The following is a 17,678-nucleotide window of genomic DNA, read 5'->3' as shown; positions in this document are numbered from 1 at the left end:
TCCCTCCCTCCCTGCAGCCTCTTCTCCCTCTCCCGGTGCAGCCGCTGTGCTCATAGGCAGCTTTCCAAGGAGGACGAGCTGCCTCCTTGCAGAGAGGGACCTGTGCAGGAGGAGGGCTGGGAGGGTGCAGATCTGTCTCTGCAAGACCTAAATGGGTTGCAAAGCTCCTGGTGCATGGGGCAGCAGGCACAGGCATTTTGCGTGGGTTTTATCCAAGAAGGACCCAAAGGACCCTTGAAAGGAAGCTTTTTGGGGGCAGGGTGGTGTCAGCTGGGAGGCACCAGGAATATCCCACTGGACCTTTATGCCTACCCTTTTTAGGCTTCGAGGGTCCCAGGAAGCAGGGCTGAACTTCCGAGCTGCTGTGGGACCTGGCTGTGCTGTCCCCATCCCCCAGGCACAGTAAGGGCTGAGTAGCACTCCAGGGAGAGGTTGGGTATCTCTGCTTTTGAACAGCTCCAGGGCAGAAAAGTAGGAAAAAACTTGAAAAAAGGAAAGATCTGGGGGGAAACTGACCCTGAAGAGGTGACCTGTCCCACCATCTCGCACCATGCTGATGGACCATCCCCCAGTGCCAGGCAGCAGTGAAAAATCTCAACACCCTTTGTCCTTCCTTGGGTGATGGGGTTTTTTTTCCCTGAAAAGGGAAAATATGGAGCCAGCTCTTCCCACTAGAGCTTTCTATTTTGTTTGCTCCAGGGCTGTAGTATCTAAACTGATGCTAGCTCATTGCCAAGACCTCCTCCTCCTGCCTTGCAGAAGCGGGACAGTGCTGGGAGGATGTCCAAACCTAAGCTCTGGGCAGAGGGTTGGACCAGATACCTCCTGCGGTCCTTCCCAAGCCACAAGAGACTGCTGCTGCTCATAAAGCCAACACCTGACATGGGCTTTTAAGCACCTCTAGCTTTATAGTGCATAAATCTGCATGGTTGGGCATCCAGGCAGGCTTAAAATCACATCCTTAAAGAAGGATGTCTTGCTCTGCCTCCTCCCCATCAGTGGGTGTTTTGCAAGGTTTCACATCCCCAGAGTTGTTCTGAAAGGTCCTTTCCATGTTTCTATCTTACCTCAGGGGCCCCTTTCAGTTTTCTCAGCCAAAAACAAGTGGTACCCAGCACGGAGAGTCCACCTGATGAGAGGAGAGAATGGTTTTGGGTTCACACTGCGAGGAGACTCCCCTGTCCTCATTGCTGGTGTCATCCCAGGGGGCTGCGCTGCCGTGAGTACCCCAGACTCTTGCTGTCCCCATGGGAATGCTGGAAGTGAGGTGTCAGGGGTTGTCTGAAGGGGTACCAGGTGGTTTTAGGTCTTAAAACACTCAGGTGGTAACTGCATTGGTGTCCTCAGGTGGAGACTCATCCCTGATGGGTCTCAGGCCAGGGTTTGCAAAACGGTGTCACAAAAGATGTTAGATTTTTTTTTTTTTTTAGGAGACAGACATAGAAAAAATACGCAGATTAGCTTAGTTTTAAACTGCTGGTAGCCTCTCCTTGGCCAGCACCCAGCTCCCTTCTCCCCCATTTTGGGACATGACAGTGAATGGAACAGAGTAGAAAGTCTGAAATGTGAGTTATCTCAGTGAGAACTCACTGTGTCAGGGGCAACTTTTCCAGCAGAATCTTGCTGGAGCATCCTGGTGGGATCTGAAAGGTCTCCCCACTCCCTCAGCACTGATCAGCGTCAACTCTGCCATCCAGAACCCAGCACTTCTGTAATAACATCCTCCTTAGCAGCAGGATCACATCTGGTTTTGGGAGACTAAAATCTTCTCACAGACCATATATGGACTGTATCTGGACCACGGTTGTGTCCCCTGGGCTTCATTGCACTCAGCTGGGGTGGGAATGAACTCCAGACAGGCACCAAAACATGGTGTGGACAAATTTTCTCTGCTGCAGCTGGCCTGGAATATGCTGGCTGGGTTGCTCCAAGCTCTGATGCTGTCCCCACAGCCACGAGCTGGCACTTGCTTTCCTTCAAGCATGTCAAGAGCCTCGTTGATTCCTAGATGGATGAAGAGTGTGCAAAGAACCTTGCTGAGCCTGCTGTTTTCTCAAGGATCGAGGCTTGCAGGCCATGTTTTTAATACTTCTTTCTGGAGACCTGCGGCATTTAACCTTTATCAAAGAGTCAGAGTTGGATCTGCTTTTTGTCACGCTACAAAAAGTCACAGGACTGGGGGTAAATAGAATGCTGGATGTCAAGTGTGAACATCTTCAGCAGCTGAAGAAAAGATCCTTAGTCTGTAGAGCATCCCACTTCTACGTGCATGCTGCAAAGCAGATGTAAAACCTTCAGGGTGCTGAAAGCATCTACTATCTTGCGCTGTAGGTGGACCCCCAACCCTCCCTGTGGCCTGTATCTCCACAGGATATGGAGTGGGATGGACACCAAGCAGCCCTTGTGCAGTGACATGCCTCAGCTCTCAAACATGTGCATCATCTCTCTTCCCCCGCAGGAAGCCGGGCTGAAGGAAGGAGACTACATCATCTCGGTGAATGGCAAGGACTGCAAGTGGTCCAAGCACGCCGAGGTGGTGCAGCTCCTGAAGAGCACTGGGGAGGAGGGAGTGGAGATCGTTGTGATAACCCTGCAGGGCTCGGAGGGACCAAAAGCTGTAAGTCACATCACAAGCCTTAAGTGGGAAACTGCAGAGGAGGTTCCCCTCTTCTTGCTGTCAGGCTGGAGGTGCAGGGCTGAAGTCAGGCATCATGTCTGCAGCCCAGGTGATGCCCTGGCTTCACACCTTTCTCCACTCCACAAACAGGCAGACAAGAAGGCAGCAGCAATGTCCTCAGGCAGTGGAATGCTGAAGAGCAACAAGGAGAACAGCCGAAAGAGCCTGATGAACAACAAGAGTACCAGCACGCTGCTGGTCTGGAGCAAGAAGAGCAAGCGGAGCAAGAAGAGCACCTACGGCGTCCCCTTCACCACGGTGGGAGATAACGAGGCCATGTACTGAAGTGGCCCCTGGGCTAGGTCGTGTCCCACGAGCTCCGGCGCTGGCTGCCCGTGAACCTTCGCAAGCGCTGGTGGCCTGTCTGGGCTGTGCTGGTGTCAGTGCTGCAAGGACTCCCCTGACCCGGGGATGTGCCGCTGGTCGGATCCTCTCCGAAGAGGCGAGCGACACACAGTACTGGACTCCACCATCTCCCAGCTGCTGCGTGAAGTGATCCTCACCTGAAAAATATGGGGAAACTGATTTATTCTTAATTTTTAATTTTTTTTTCTCTTAAGGGGGTTGGGGGGAGCTGTGCTTCGGTATAAAGCAGGGAGTGGTTTGTGTCTTCTGCTCAGTGCAAGGAGCGGCCAAACCAAGCCCCAGCCATTAAAGCAAAAGCTGTAACCTTCTTAGCATCTCCTAGGCTTTCTCTGCAAGGTAGAAGATGGCCCAGCTGCCACTGCTCGCCAAGAGCTGCTGGCGGAGCTGAATTGTTCAGCAGCTCCACCTTTGACTGCCCTTTTTTGGGAGAGGGGGTAGTGTGGGCATCGATAACTCGCGGCGATCCCATCTTGGGGTCTAGCTCAGACCTGCCCAGGCAGTGCCAGGCTGTGCATCTCTGCCGCGATTCCAGTTAGGGGTGTCCCAGTGAAATGAGTTGAAGTTAGTGCTTTTAGTGCTTTTTGGTTTGTTTTTTTTTTCATGGACTCCCAGGTTGGCCCAGTGAAGACAGCCCAGCTGCACAGCCTGCTTCTTTGGAAGAAAAGGGAACGACTTAACATGCATTTGTCGTCTCGCTTTTTTTAATCAGTAGAGGTGGATTGCCCTAAATATGTGAGTAGATTAATAGCTAAGAGCCGTGGGGTTTTTTTCTTGGTATGAGATTAAAATTCCAGGAAGATAGCTCCTCTAGATTATTAAACTGCTAAATTTGTGCTAGTAGTGGATCTTGCACACGTTGCTAATACCCTAACACCGTGCTGTCAGCATTCGTACCCGAGCTGGTCTGACGGATACATGCATCTTGGTAATTGTACTGGAAATGCTGGGAGACTCCGAATACGCGCTTAGATAGATTGGCAAAATTTTCTCAATCCCATTTCTGCCTCGTGCATTATTTTTCTGAAGGCTAAAGAGCTGTCTGGTCTTCAGTGCTTGGATGATCTTGGTAGGTATAAAATACCCTTCAGAGATGTGATTGTATTTTTGTACTTTTTAAGTCGTGACAAATTGGTAGCGGTAGTTTAACGAGGTGAACGTGCGCCGGCAGCAGGATATCGTCGTGAGAGCATCACCCTGGGGTTGCACCGTGACTTCTTCTAGGTAGCTCTACGCCCACGTGCCAAGCATCCAGCCCTGGTTTTATTTAAGGAGAACTAACGGTGGGCTTCTAGCTCTGCGTTATTGCCCGAGACGCCTCTCCATAGTCTGACACATCCTCAAACCAGATTATGGATCTTGCTGCCACCACGAGGCCATCTGGTGTGGTCAGCTTCTCTACCTAATCCTGCCAGCTGCTTAGTGCAGGAATGGTAAGGAAGAGAGTAGGTCCACAGAAAAGGCCACCTTGCTGTTAAAGCATCCTGGCAACATCTTCCCCCCATCCTAAATGTGTTACCGACATGGACATCTCCGAGCTGGAGATGTATTTATTGAGAAGAAGCGTGCAGAAGCGGCGAGCCTGTGCATCACGTTGCAGCTCGCATTGCCCAACCCCTCCGTCAGCATTGATGGAGGGGTTGTGTTTTGTGCGAGTTGGGTAATTTCCCTAACAATGGTGGTTTTGTTGGTTTTTTATGTTGTTTGTTTGATTTCTTTTTTTTAATTTGTACATGGATTTCACCTTTTATGGATTAAAAAGCACTGATTGGAAAACACTTCATAGAGTGCATCTCTGTTGTGAATCACAGGTGGACTGAGGAACAAGCCCTGGGCTGGGCTTACAAATGGGTTGATTTGGGGTCATTTTTACCTAAATCTGGAGCTGTCGAGGCTGGGAGACAACATTTGGCTCTTGCACAGCCTGATCAGTGGCATGCTCTAAGCATCCAGATCAGCCCAACAGCCCTTGGTGAGCCATCCTCTCCATCTGTAGTGTGGTGTAATGGGAGCTGGTGGCTTTGTCACATGGGTTAGTAACATGGGAGGTGAGGAGCAGGGCTCAGGCTGGATCCCCTGGAGACTTTTCTCCTAAAAAAAAAAAAAAAAGGAAACATTTCAAGAAAGTCATCTTTGCTTCTTACAGCATGCTTTGATCTGCTGGTTTTGGGTTGCTGCAAAGGAGTTCCAACAAGGGTTTCCAAACTGCTTGTTTTGGTAACAAAATCAATGGGAATGAAGATATTACTTGTGCTGTAGGAGCTCTTTGGTAGCTGGTAAACAGCAAAGCCTTGACATGGGACACCCCCCACCCCCCCCCGCCCATTTTCTCTTGGGAGTCTGTGTTTCACTGGACCACACCTCCATACCATCTTGGGAGGATGATCAAGCCCGTGGAGGTGGGGCTGGACCATGGCTCCTGGCAGCCAGACCAGTCCCTCTCTCAGGGATTGCGGACCCTGAGCACCCTAGCGCACCCTGTAGGAGGTGAAAGGACAGAGTGATTCCTCTTCAGAGATTCAGAGGTGGGTTTAAACACCCTTAGATGGAAATGAACCAGAGTCAGTGCTTTCAACACTGGGTTCGTATATAAAAGGGTGGCGGAGAGCCTCTTTCTCCTGTCTACCAAGCCAGACTTAAAACGGCGTCTATTTTTTCTTGACAGGTTTTTGTAATTTAAGATCTTGCCCCTTTCATGAGACCTCCTGTACCCAGCACCAACCTCAAAGCTGTAGCAAGTGTTTTAAGCCACCCACAGTAAGATGTTCTGCTGCAGTAGATCCTTTTCCCACCTACGTTCAGTGGATGTGGGAAACTCGTGACTCCACAGCAGGGATCACCTCCCGCTGTGATGGCATATTTTCAGATGAGATATGTGCTCCATCAGCAAGAGCTTGGTGCTCGCTGCCTCCTTGCTGTATCTCTCCATGCTTGTCTTCTCCATCTGGACTAGGAGGTGATGGGGGCAACATGGGTAGAAAGCACAAGAACCATTGCAAAAACAGCTTTACAGTAACTAAGTACTTAAGGTGTCTCCAACCTCTGTCCCTGTGGAGAGGAGCTCCAGGTGGGCTCGGGAGCTGAGGCCATGTGCAACGCTCCTCAGTTAGGGCATCCTGGGCTGGGACCAGTTAATGCATCACTTAGAGGCATCTTATGACCAGAGAGGAGGGACAGAGAGGATGTATTTTTATCCCATGTTGATTTCTGAGGCCCTTGAGACAGAAAACAGTGGTGTCAACCATCCTTGAAAGCCCTATCAGGGAGAACCCAGACTACCCAAGGGGTTTTAGCTGCTTCCTGCCTTTGAGGTTGAATTTTCCTCCTCTCAGAGCTTCATGCTCAATAATAAAAATCTCCTGGCCCATATATCAGACCTTCCAGTGTGGTGGGAAGGTGTTTTGATTTTCCCCTCCATTAAGTACAAAACAGCTCTCTTAATCGAAGAGAAGCTACCTGAAGTGTCGGGAGCTGCGGACGGGTGCCTGCCTCCTCGCTTCATGCCTCATTGGCACTGTAACCCATAATGGCTCCTCTGGAGCTGTCGCTGGCTGCAAATTAATGGTCCTGGTTGTCCCTGGGGATAACAGAGGGAAAGGAACTACTGGGCTGGTGGCCCCCAGCCCTCATGTGGTTTGGTGCTGGGCCACTGCAGTCATGCAAAGTGCTTCTGCTGTTCACTACAACTAATTTATTTGCAATTTTTTAGCAGGATCAGCCCTTCAGCAGCATCTGGTGCTGCTTTCAAGCCATCCTGGGACAGGAGTGACTGCATGGAGTCATCTCAGGAGAAGGATGGGGCAGAGCAGGCTTTCTCCTGCTCCCAGGAAGGGGAGCAAAGCTCCCTTGTCCAGTGCTCGCTCAGAATCACAGAATCATCTGGTTGGAAGAGACCTTTAAGCTCATCGAATACAACCCTTTACCCTCCACGGCCAGGGTCCATAAACCATATCCCTCAGCACCACATCTACGTGTCTTTTAAATACTTCCAGGGATGGGGACTCCACCATCTCCCTGGGCAGCCTGTTCCAGTGCTGCACAACCCTCTCTGTAAAGAAGTTTTTCCTGATATCTAACCTAGATCTCCCCTGATGCAACTTAAGGCTGTTTCCTCTCATCTTTTCACTTATTATATGGGAAAAGAGACCAACCCCCACCTCTCTACCACCTCCTGAAATTCAGGGAGTTATGAAGAGCAAGAAGGTCTCCCCGAGCCTCCTTTTCTCCAGTTCCTTTAGCCACTCCTCATAAGACTTGCTCTCCAGACCCTTCACCAGCTGCATTGCCCTTCTCTGGACACACTCCAACACCTCAATGTCCTTCTCGAAGTGAGGGGCCCAAAACTGGACACTGTATTCAAGGTGAGGCCTCACCAGTGCCTAGTACAGGGGAACGATCATTGCCCTGCTCCTGCTGGCCACACTAGTGCCGACACAAGCCAGGATGCCGTTGGTCGTCTTGGCCACCTGGGCACACTGCCGGCTCATATTCAACAGGCTGTCGACCAGCACCCATGGAAGGTGTCATCCTCAGCCCCACATTCCACCTTGGCATCTCCCAAGCACCCATATGCTCAGTGTGGAGCAGGGTGCGCGCTGCCAACCTCCTTTCCAGCCTGAGCCCACTGGAGGGCAGCAACACCCTGGCCAATGCACGCACTCTTCACAGGACCAGCAGCCTTCATCCACTGGCACCCCTCGACCCATGCTACCACCCAAGCGTGAGTAGAAGTGTTCCTGGGGTGCTTTGGAGACCAGTGCATTGCAAAGCATGGCATAAAAAGGCGTTTTAAACCATATATCTTGCGAGGACTTTATGGGGGAAGTGTGCAAGAGATAAAGCCAAGCATTGGAGTGCGGCATCCTCTGGGGCAGAGCACCCTGAGCTTGTAGCAATCTCCATCCACTCTGCAAAGGAAGGGGTGGAATTTTACTGGGGACACCCATCCTGCTCCTACAAGCTGGCCCTCAAGCCCCACTAGGACTACAGTGGGAGATTTGCTCCCCTGGGCTGATCCTAAGGTGCTCTCTGGGAAGATATAATCCAGCAGTGCAGCACAGGCTGGGATCTACCTGTCTGGAGAACAGCTCTGTGGGGACCTAGAGGTCCTTATGGACAAGCTCAATAGGAGAGAACAGTGTGCTGCTGCAGCAAAGGAAGCCAATGGGATGCTGGATAGCATCGACAAAGACATCACCGGCAAAGTTAAAGAGTCATTACCCCACTCTGCTCAGCACTGGTCAGGCCACACCTGGAATTCTCTGTTCCGTTTTGGTCCCCATTAGAAAAGAAAGATGGGGAGAGGCTAGAGAGGATCCAGAGAAAATGGGGACAGGCTGGAGGGAGACCAGAGAAGAGCCGCAAAGATGATCCAAGGACTGGGAAGCTGCCAGATGAGGAAAGACTGAGAGGCATTTGTTCCTTAAGAAGACGCAGGGGAGACCTTGTCACCAAGTCCCAGTATTTAGAGTGGCTACAAAGAAGATGGAGACTCCCTTTTTACAAGGAATCACACGAAAAAGAGAAAGGGTAAAGGGTACAAGTTACTCCTGGGGAGATTCCGACTGGACACGAGAGGAATATTTTCCCAACAAGGACAATCAGTTGTGGGCAAAATCTCCCCAGGGCATTGGTGGAGTTGGCAGCATTGGACACTTCTAACATCCAGCTGGACAGAGGCTGGGCCAGCTTGTCGAGACTGGGCTTTTCCCAAGAAAGGTTGGACCAGATGATCCTTGAGGTCCCTTCCAACCTGGTGTTCTATGATTTGCAAGGTCCCAGCTTGGCCCAGGCTCCCCAGAAGCTTAGAGGTTCTAAAGCCATCAAGCTCTGACATGAGGCCACGAGAGTGGGGCTGTGCTGGAGAGGTGTGAAGCTACCAGGGCAGCAGAGCCAGGTGCATCAAGGCTGGGTTTTGGGTCAAGGCTGGGCTTCAGGAGCTGCAAGGGAGATACCAGCAGGTTCAGGTGCTGGTGGAGATGTAAACTGGCAGAGATGTAAACTGCACTAGAGGACAGAGTCGGTACATGCTGAATCCTGCTCCCCACAGCCTGGCCAGGCTTTGTCACCCTGAGCCACCCCAGGGTGGGATTCCACCCAGCACAGGGGGGTGGGGGGGGGGATGGTGCTCGAGACCCCAGTTGTCACATAACCCCATACATGTAGCCCCACGAGCATGACTGTGCAAAGTGATCTACATGCTGGCACCCAAGCCAGCTCCTGCTCTCGCAGTTGCCTCAATGCTGCCCAACACCAAGGCATTTTGCGTTTGCCCAGTGGGCAAAGGGAGAGGAGGGAAGGCAACCTGCCATGAACAGAGAGCTGTCTGGTCTGTCCCCTGTCATCCTGAGCGGCTTCCTACCAGGGACAAATGCAGTGGCTGGGGATACCTATTCCATCTCTGTGTGGTCCTTGGAGAGTGCTCAGCCACCTTCTTATGCACGGGAGCAATTGTCTCCCCATGTGGGAGCAGACCTGGCCCAAGGTGGACCTGATCTGGCAGCAGGGCAGGAGCTGAGAGGGCCCTTCGTTGATCCTTTATGCCCTATTTTCTGTGGGACATGTGTTTCTGAAGGGTCTGTGCTCTGTAATCCAGAAGAGGATGGGGAAGGATGCGGGTCCTCTACTGGATTCATCCCCAGAACTTGTCCTGAGGCATTATGGGTTACCTTTTTCTAAGCTAGTAGCTTTCGCATAGTTCCCCCTGCCCCTTATTTTAATCTCCAAAATTTATACCCTAAACAGAGTACAAAGCTGCCCCACTCCATGATTTGCATCCCCATACAAGGAGCTGCCTCTGACCATCTCTTCGCAACAACCAATGGGCAAGTTTCCACTGTGGCACAAACTCCATTGGTGTAGGATTCTGAGGCCAGCCCAGAGATGTGGGGCTTTCACAGGCTGCAGGAGGCACTGGAAGAACAGCCTGGGTCTACACCAGGGCAGGACAGCCATGTTGTGGGGCAAGGAGATCATGCTGTGATAAAGGAAGGTCATGTTATGGAGCAAGATGGACATGCTACAGGGCAAGGAGGTCATGTTTTAATGAAGGAGAGTCATGCTGTGGAGCAAAAGGATCATGCTGGGAGGCAAGTGTGTCATGCTATGGAACAAGAGGGCCATGCTATTGGTCAAGGACATCATGCTATAGCACAATGGGCTCATGCTATGGATCAAGTTAGACATGCTGCAAGGAAAAAGTGATGTGTTGTGGGGCAATGGAGGTCATGCTATGGTGCAAGGGGGTCATGCTGTGAGGAAAGGGGTCTTTCAGGGTGCTGCTACTCAGTGAGGATCCCTCATGTCTTCGAGCAAACCCAGCTGGTATGATCTCACTCCGCATGGCTGAATGCAGCAGGCAGGGATTTATCCCTGCATTGAGCCAAGCCAGCAGCCTGCATGACCCAGTGGGAGCTGTGGGTCCTGCTCAGCTCCTGGGGACCTGGACCTGCAGCATATGGAGGGACCTTTCTCTGCAGCACACAGCAAAGCAGAGCTGTGGGGTGCATCTTCCCTCTTTCTCTCCTGCCACGGAGTGACTCCTGTCATGCCCTTTAGACTGTCCCAAGAAACTCATTCTATTTTTTCCCCATCTTGGGAGCAGCCCTCCTCTTTCTCCCTGCAGTCACGAAGGGCCTCCTTCACCAGGGCCTGGTCTTTAATGGGAAGGACAGAACTGAGCCGTTCGGAAATGGCTCCTGAATCTTTAATAAAGCAAACATTGCTTGGGCCATAAACATATGATGACAGCAACAGAGGCTCTCAAGCTTATTGCCTGGCTGCTAGTTCTTTACTTAACTCTGCCATAATGGCTTTAATAGCCCGGGAGGGAGCTGAGGTGAAAGTCCTATTAAAAAATGTATTTCCGAATTTAATTGAGGCTCCATCTGTGGGGAAAGACAGAGGAGAGGTCGCTCCACAAGAGAGCTGTGAAAAAAAAAAGAGCTTTCTCCACTTTCCTTCACTCCTGCCCTGCCTGGTTAGTGATCAGCAGCACATTCTACCTCAGCTGGTGACCCTGGGGAAATGGGACCTTCAGAGTGGTCCCTCCCTGGGGAGAACACCAGCCCCCTGGGACTGTTCCTTGCATGAAGGGGGTTCCCCTCATTTGTGATGCATTCCGTCTGGCTTTCCAAGGGTGCCCCCTTCACAACCATCCAGGACAAGTGACTACAGTCCACAAAGCCCATCAGCATGTGCAGGCGATACCACCATCCATACTGGGTAAGCACCACCAGCCATACTGGGGGAGGTATCAGCTGCCTGCCTTTGCAGTTGCCTTTCCAGACGTATGGCCTGGGCGATTGATCTCATTGTCTCCCCACCCCTCTGACCTGCATGTGGTCCTCTGGTTACCCATCAGTCTGTCCAGCTATTACCACACCATGTATATGGCCCCATATACATACACATATATTTACACATACACATTGACATCATCAATCTTTTTGCCCCAGCTCTATGCATGCATCCATCCATCCATCTATAGACCAATCTACTCATCCATCTATCTACCTATCAGTCTATCTATCTACCTATCCACCTCTCTATCCTTCCATTGATCCATCTGCCCATTCATCTCTCTCTCCATCTATCTTGTCACTCGGCACTGAGCTTTTCTTCATTCAGGGAAGATTTGTACATTGAGACCTTTGCAGCCCTTTGAAGAAGTCACTGGGGATGATCCCAATGCTGAAGGCTGGAAGACATCCCTATGTCCTGAATCAACACTGTTTGGGGCTAGACACCCTGAGAAAGGGTTATTTCTCCATGGAGAAGTGCCTGTTGGAAGATGTGTGAATAAGGGGACAAACAGACAAGAACACAGATGGGTGGCGGGTAGGGAAAAGAGGAACAGAAGAGGAAACAGTTGGAATCAGGCTGGGAGACATCCCTGTCTACTCAAACCATGCCAGTGTTTGGGCTCGCAAACAGCTGCTTCATATAGTGATGAAGAAGAGGGGTTGGGAGAGGAGAAATTTGCTCCTTCCTCCACCCCCTTCCCACATCCCCTCCTGGTGAGCATCACCCTGAGTCAGCAGATCTGCCGGGGTCACGCCACTCGCTCTATTAATTGGATTAATAAAGATGTACGTCATTGAGGTAATTACCCGCTAATTGGGGATGACAAGGTTGTCAGGGTTTGTCCCTCGAAGGGACAATTTCCCGTCCCCAGCCCTCCCCTTTCCCAACACGCACCGAGTCAATCACATTAATTAAAAATCAGAGAGTCCATAACCTTGTGCTGCTAAGCTCAAGGGAAATCTCTGCCTCCAGAGCCACGTGGCAAAGCAGGGTGGTGGCATTTGCCACCTCTGTAGCTGCCAGCTCAGCTGGGGACCATGGTCCTGGCTGCCAGCACCCAGGCAGTGAAACTTCACCATCACCTCCGATAACATGCAGGTAACTCTTTCAGTCAAGGAAATACTCACTGGAAATGGGTTAACAAAAAAATTTCACCGAGAAGAGGTCTCAGCCTGATGCTATCTTGATGATGAAATGTTTCCATTCTGCCAAAATTTTTCCTGCCCTTCCCCTGGAGCGAGTCCCCACTGTCAGCTGCCGGCTGTGAATTATCTCTTCCTCTCCCTGGACTCCTGCCTTACAGGGGTGTCCAACACACATCCAAGCCCATACCCCTCCATGGCCAGGATGGCCCCAGGGCAGCCTGGTGCTAAGCCCTGCACAGCTGGATGCTGAATCCTGCACATCTGGATACTGTGAGGCCTGATTCTGAGCTGCGCATGGGCTGACACTGGGTCTTACACAGGTGTAAGGACCCATGTGCAGCTGGATACTGAATCTGGCACAGATGGATACTGAGCTCTGCCCATCTGGATGCTGCTAGACCTCGTGCACAGCTCTGCGTGGACTGGTGCTGAGTCTCATACAGGCACGAGGAGTCTCGTACAGCTGGATAGTGTATCAAGCACAGCTGGATGGTAAGTTCTACATGGGGATCTGGGCCTGGCACAGGTGGATACCCAATCCAGAACAGCTGGATGCTGAACCCTGCACATCTGGATGCTGCGAGGCCTGATTCTGAGCTATGCATGTGCTGACACCAGGTCTTACCCAGGCATGAAGAGCCTTGTGCAGCTGGATACTGAATCTGGCACAGATGGATGCTGAGCCCTGCACATCTGGATGCTGCGAGGCCTGATTCTGAGCTATGCATGTGCTGACACCAGGTCTTACCCAGGCATGAAGAGCCTTGTGCAGCTGGATACTGAATCTGGCACAGATGGATGCTGAGCCCTGCACATCTGGATGCTGCACAGCCTGGGAGAGTGTCAGGTGCCCTGAGATTGTACTGCCTCAACACCTCTGCAGCCATGAAGCGCTGAGCTTTGGGGATCAGATAATGAACTCAGGTTAAAGACGAGGCAGGGCGGGCTGTTCCTGCATTAAAAAGGCTGAGGGGCTTCACGCGGAATCAGTCCTGCCAAAATGAACACAATTGCCACAGTTTTGTTTTCATTGTTAGCAAGGCAACAAAATTAGCAGCAGAGGAAAAGTGATGGCTGCATCAAGGCTACAGTGGGGTGTGAGCAAAACCAGGGAGTCACTGTGTGGCAATGCTCAAAAAGTAATAGCAGGTGGTGGGACTGGGACGGTTGGGGGGTTCAGGCCTGTCCCCACAGTGGGAACAGCTAGTCTGGCTGGGAAGGTGCCTCTGAGCTCTGTGAAAAATGAGGAAGAGTGTTACGTGGCTTGCAATGACCTGGGTCTGAGGGGGTTTTGCTTGAACTCAGTTCAGCCCAGCATGAAAACCCGGCTTTTCCCATGTCTAGTTGGTTTGGTCCTCCAGACAGAGCCTCCAGATCTCTCATGCTTCCTTGGAGCAGAGTGGAAACTGAGGCACGTGGAGTCAGCCGGCTGGGCTGGGTCTGCTGCTGCCCCTTATCTTCTCTAATCGCCAGGTTGAGGGATGGGAGGTGGCATTTCCTCAGCTGCTTATGCGATATAACCAAATCATTTAATCCTTGCTGAGCCGAAATCAGCCTCCCCGCCCAGGCCCCGTGTTGCGGAGAGCACAAATATATTAAAGTGCATATTAAATTGCTTGAACAGCCATTAAAAATTGCCATACATGTGTAATGCTACTAAGCTAATGTTTCCACAGAGACTTAAACTTCTTAATTACCTGATTTGGGGAGTGTGTACTTTCTCCCGACTTTTTTTTTTTTCTTTTATTTAAGTCAGACTGAGGCCAAAGTGGTTATTTCTGCGGTTTAAAACTGTAGCTAGAGGTGGCAACTTCACTATGGCCTTTACCTTTCCACACACAGAGTGAAAGGCTGCAGGCATTGCACTGTGCTGATGTTACCTTCACCAAAACTCAAGAAAAAGGGATGGGAAAAGAGGCTGGTAAAGTCAACAAGTTGAATTTCTATCGTGGTGCCAGGATAGAAGATGCATCAGAAGATTTGAAAGAAGGGTTTTGATCCCCTCCACCACAGATCTGGCCATTCAAAGGGAACTGGGTTCTCCTTTCTGTGGTTCCCTCCACAGAAACAAAGGCAAACGATGAAAACATGATTAGCGTGAAGAGATAAGTCCAGGCTTAGGAAACCTTTGAGCAAAGGCTCATTCCCAAAGGATGCTCCAGTGTGCCCTGGTAAAAAGGCAAATAGTGAAGAACCAGCAGCATTTTTCTCCCCAGATCCCTCCAGGAACAGAGGATGAGGAGGCCAGAGGGATGTCACAGGGCCCAAAACAGCCACAGTCTCTGCTTTTTAACCCAAGATTTGCTTTTTGGGAGCTCCGGTGTAAACAGGGCAGGAGACACCAAGCTGAGGCCAGCGTGTGCGGAAGGAGAATGATTACCCAAGTAATAAATCAGCAGCGTGGGGCTGATGATATAATAATGGTGATATGATGTCATCTCAATCCTGCCCATTGATTTCTTTTTCTTTCCTTTTTTTTTCCCCTCTCGGTGAACTGGCTTTTCCCATCCATTACCCCACCCAAGCCCGTGCTGAAGCTGCTGCTGCAGCTCTTTATATCCAGAGCTATCAATTGAGCTCCAATGCCGTGCAATGCTTGCATGGGTGCAGCACCCTGGGGGTCCCCTCAGCAGGGACACTCTTGCTGAGGCACCAAGATGCTCCTTGTGAGCTGTCAGAGCCGCCCAGTTGGTCTCTTGAACCTCACCCGCAGGGAATAGGAGAGTCTCTGCACACAACTGGGCTGGGACGTGGTGCAATCCTCTCTCAATGAGCTGTACTCTCCCTTTTGTCCTGCCCTTGCTTTCCCTTCTGCTGATGCAAAAAAAGGCTCCCAGCCCTGGCAGGCAGCATCTGAACATGCATTTAGGGCAAGAGAAGATGGGAAAAGGTCGCAGCTTGGCTGAAACTGATGGAGGTGAATCAGCGCATCCCCTTGCTAGAGGCGTTTGTAATATCCTTAGTCACTGGTTGCGTGTTTGGGCATCCACGATTTAGCAGGACCTGACTCATGTTTTCTCCTGGCTGTGGCTGCAGGTTTCAACCCTGCTGTCAACCTGTTGAATGAACGTCCCAATCCAAGTCGATGTCCACACTGCACTGACATCCCTAGCTGCTGCCCCGTGCCATGAGGACAACTCAAGACCAAGTCTGGCTGGAGCCCTACCACCTTCCCCATCACCTCTCAGCATCCTCCCAGGGAGGATTTTCCCTGTCCCAGCATACAGGCTTTGGCAGGAAACATACCAGCAGGCTGGCTCCTCTGGAGCAGATGGATTTCCATTGGAAGAGCAAGGACAAGCATTAGTCCTCGGGCTCCACTAAGTCTGGCTCTCCAAGCATGAGCATGAAGTCAAGACAGGGAACAGCTACCCAGCATGATCCCTGACATGCCACCTCCCCCTGGCCCCACTGCCCATCTCTGCCGCACCAGTCTGTCTCACCACTCCTCTGCCAGCCACAGGGATGGAGGGCAGAGCTGACTCCCCCTTGAATCAGTGTCTCCAAGGGAACAAGACCCATCACACAACTGGGATGATACCCCATTGAATTTCAAATTTAAAATCTGCAGTTAAAAATCTGGGTGTGAATATGCTTCCTGGCTTGTTTGAAACAACTGAAACCACATGCTAAGCCCTGGGGAGCTCAGGGGCTGAACCCCACCAGTATGTCCCTGCTCGCCTGGATCCCAGCTCCTCTTATCCCTGCCCTGTCCCTGTTTTCTGAGTCTCAGGGAAAGGCTGTGGATATCAAGCTCACCTGGGGAACTGAAAAGTGGTGAGCAAGGAGCAGCTGATGGATCGGCCAAGCTGCTGCCAGCAATTTCGTGCAGGGTAAATCCATTTATCACCCCGACACGAGGAGGGGAGCCACCGGCAGCACAAGCAGCAAGCAGATGAGCACATCTGTCACCAGCGGGCAGGGGGGACTCCAGGGCCTCCCCCGTACCAGAAAATCCTGGGCAATATCCTGACTCCCAGAGAGAGGTACTTGTTTGGGGGATGGAGCTGCAGCAAGGGATCGCGGCTTCTGATGCCCTGAGCCTCCATCGTCCTCTCTCCCTCAGGACATGACCGAGTCTGACAGTGAGGGTGGAGGTGAGGTGTCACACGAGCTACTACCACAGTGAATGCAATCAAGAGCAAGTCAGTAGGGTGGGGAGGGACAAGAGTGTCACACTGCAAATGGGACCCACTGGTGGCTCCAAGGTTCCTAGGCTGATGTGCCCAAGAGAGCAATGAGGGCTGAGCAAGGTCACTTGAGCCTTGTCTCTTCCTCACGGGTCACAGGCACATTGCTGGCACAAGTTGCTGCACAAGACCTGTAGTGTCTTCTCATCCTGGCAGTGGTTTCTCAGCCCCTTTTATCCCTGGACCTCACCCAGACCCCACTGAAAAAATATAAGAGAGACACGCAAAGCTCTAGGACAAAACTCCTCGCCCCTTCATGTGTTGTCCTCTGCTTTTCCTTTGCTCTCCGTTGCTGCAGTGGGTTCCTATTTCCATACCTCCCTGGACAGCCTCCAAGGGACAGGTTCAGAGCCAGATGGGCACAGGATGAGCACACTGGAGCCCCCATCCAGGCAACATCTGAGCAAATTCCCCTCCAACTCTGCCTGTGTTTGTGTGCGCAACATGCCACAAACGGAGCTTTACTCGCTGTGATGGACGTGGGGCTGCCATCCATCTCCAAATGTGCAAATTCACCTGATCCATGTGCATGTGGGAAGATGCTGGGTGTGCAAATCCTTGTGCAGACGCAATCACGCAGCCAAAAAACCCAGGGGGCATTTTTGGGGGTGCACAGAGGTCGGGGGGGAGGGTGTTAGAGCATGTGCTCCTTTAAGAGGAGGCTGTGTTTTGTGGAGTTAGCACTTTGTAGCGTGGAATGTTAAGGCTGCCGTGGGAATTGCTCGCTGATATTGAACAGGTAAATAAAGCATGGCTTGGAAAAAGCCTCTAGGAATGGGCTGCTTGTGAGGCAGCCTTCCCTGGGGTGTCCTTAAGCACCAGCCCTCTTCTCCACCCTGAGACCAAGGTGGGGGGCTGCCAGCCCCGCAGCAGGAAGTTCTGAGCAACCCTCAATCCTCTTGACTTTTTCTTCATCCCTCTGTATCCTGAGAACATAAAGTGCTAGTGCAAGACTCAGACCAGAAAGTGCAAGACCAGAGAGGTCCAACTCAATAGGGT

At 51.5% G+C, this 17,678-nt stretch overlaps 1 protein-coding gene across 1 annotated transcript in view; it reads left to right on the top strand.

Moving 5' to 3' along the window:
• RHPN1 (rhophilin, Rho GTPase binding protein 1) overlaps positions 1 to 2,962 on the top strand; it is a gene marked incomplete at its 5' end in the record, with an annotated part of 21,522 nt that extends 18,560 nt beyond the window's left edge. The window contains 3 exons of the mRNA XM_010141013.1: positions 1,073 to 1,219; positions 2,459 to 2,617; positions 2,768 to 2,962. Coding sequence (XP_010139315.1) covers positions 1,073 to 1,219; positions 2,459 to 2,617; positions 2,768 to 2,962 — 501 coding nt within the window. The remainder of the gene's footprint in view (positions 1 to 1,072; positions 1,220 to 2,458; positions 2,618 to 2,767) is intronic.
• Between the last annotated feature and the right edge of the window lie 14,716 nt (positions 2,963 to 17,678).

Source organism: Buceros rhinoceros, unplaced genomic scaffold (assembly GCF_000710305.1).
Source record: "Buceros rhinoceros silvestris isolate BGI_N320 unplaced genomic scaffold, ASM71030v1 scaffold9858, whole genome shotgun sequence".
Classification (NCBI taxonomy): domain Eukaryota; kingdom Metazoa; phylum Chordata; class Aves; order Bucerotiformes; family Bucerotidae; genus Buceros; species Buceros rhinoceros.
The sequence above is the reverse complement of the archived record's forward strand: the minus strand, read 5'-3'. Positions and strand labels throughout refer to the sequence as shown.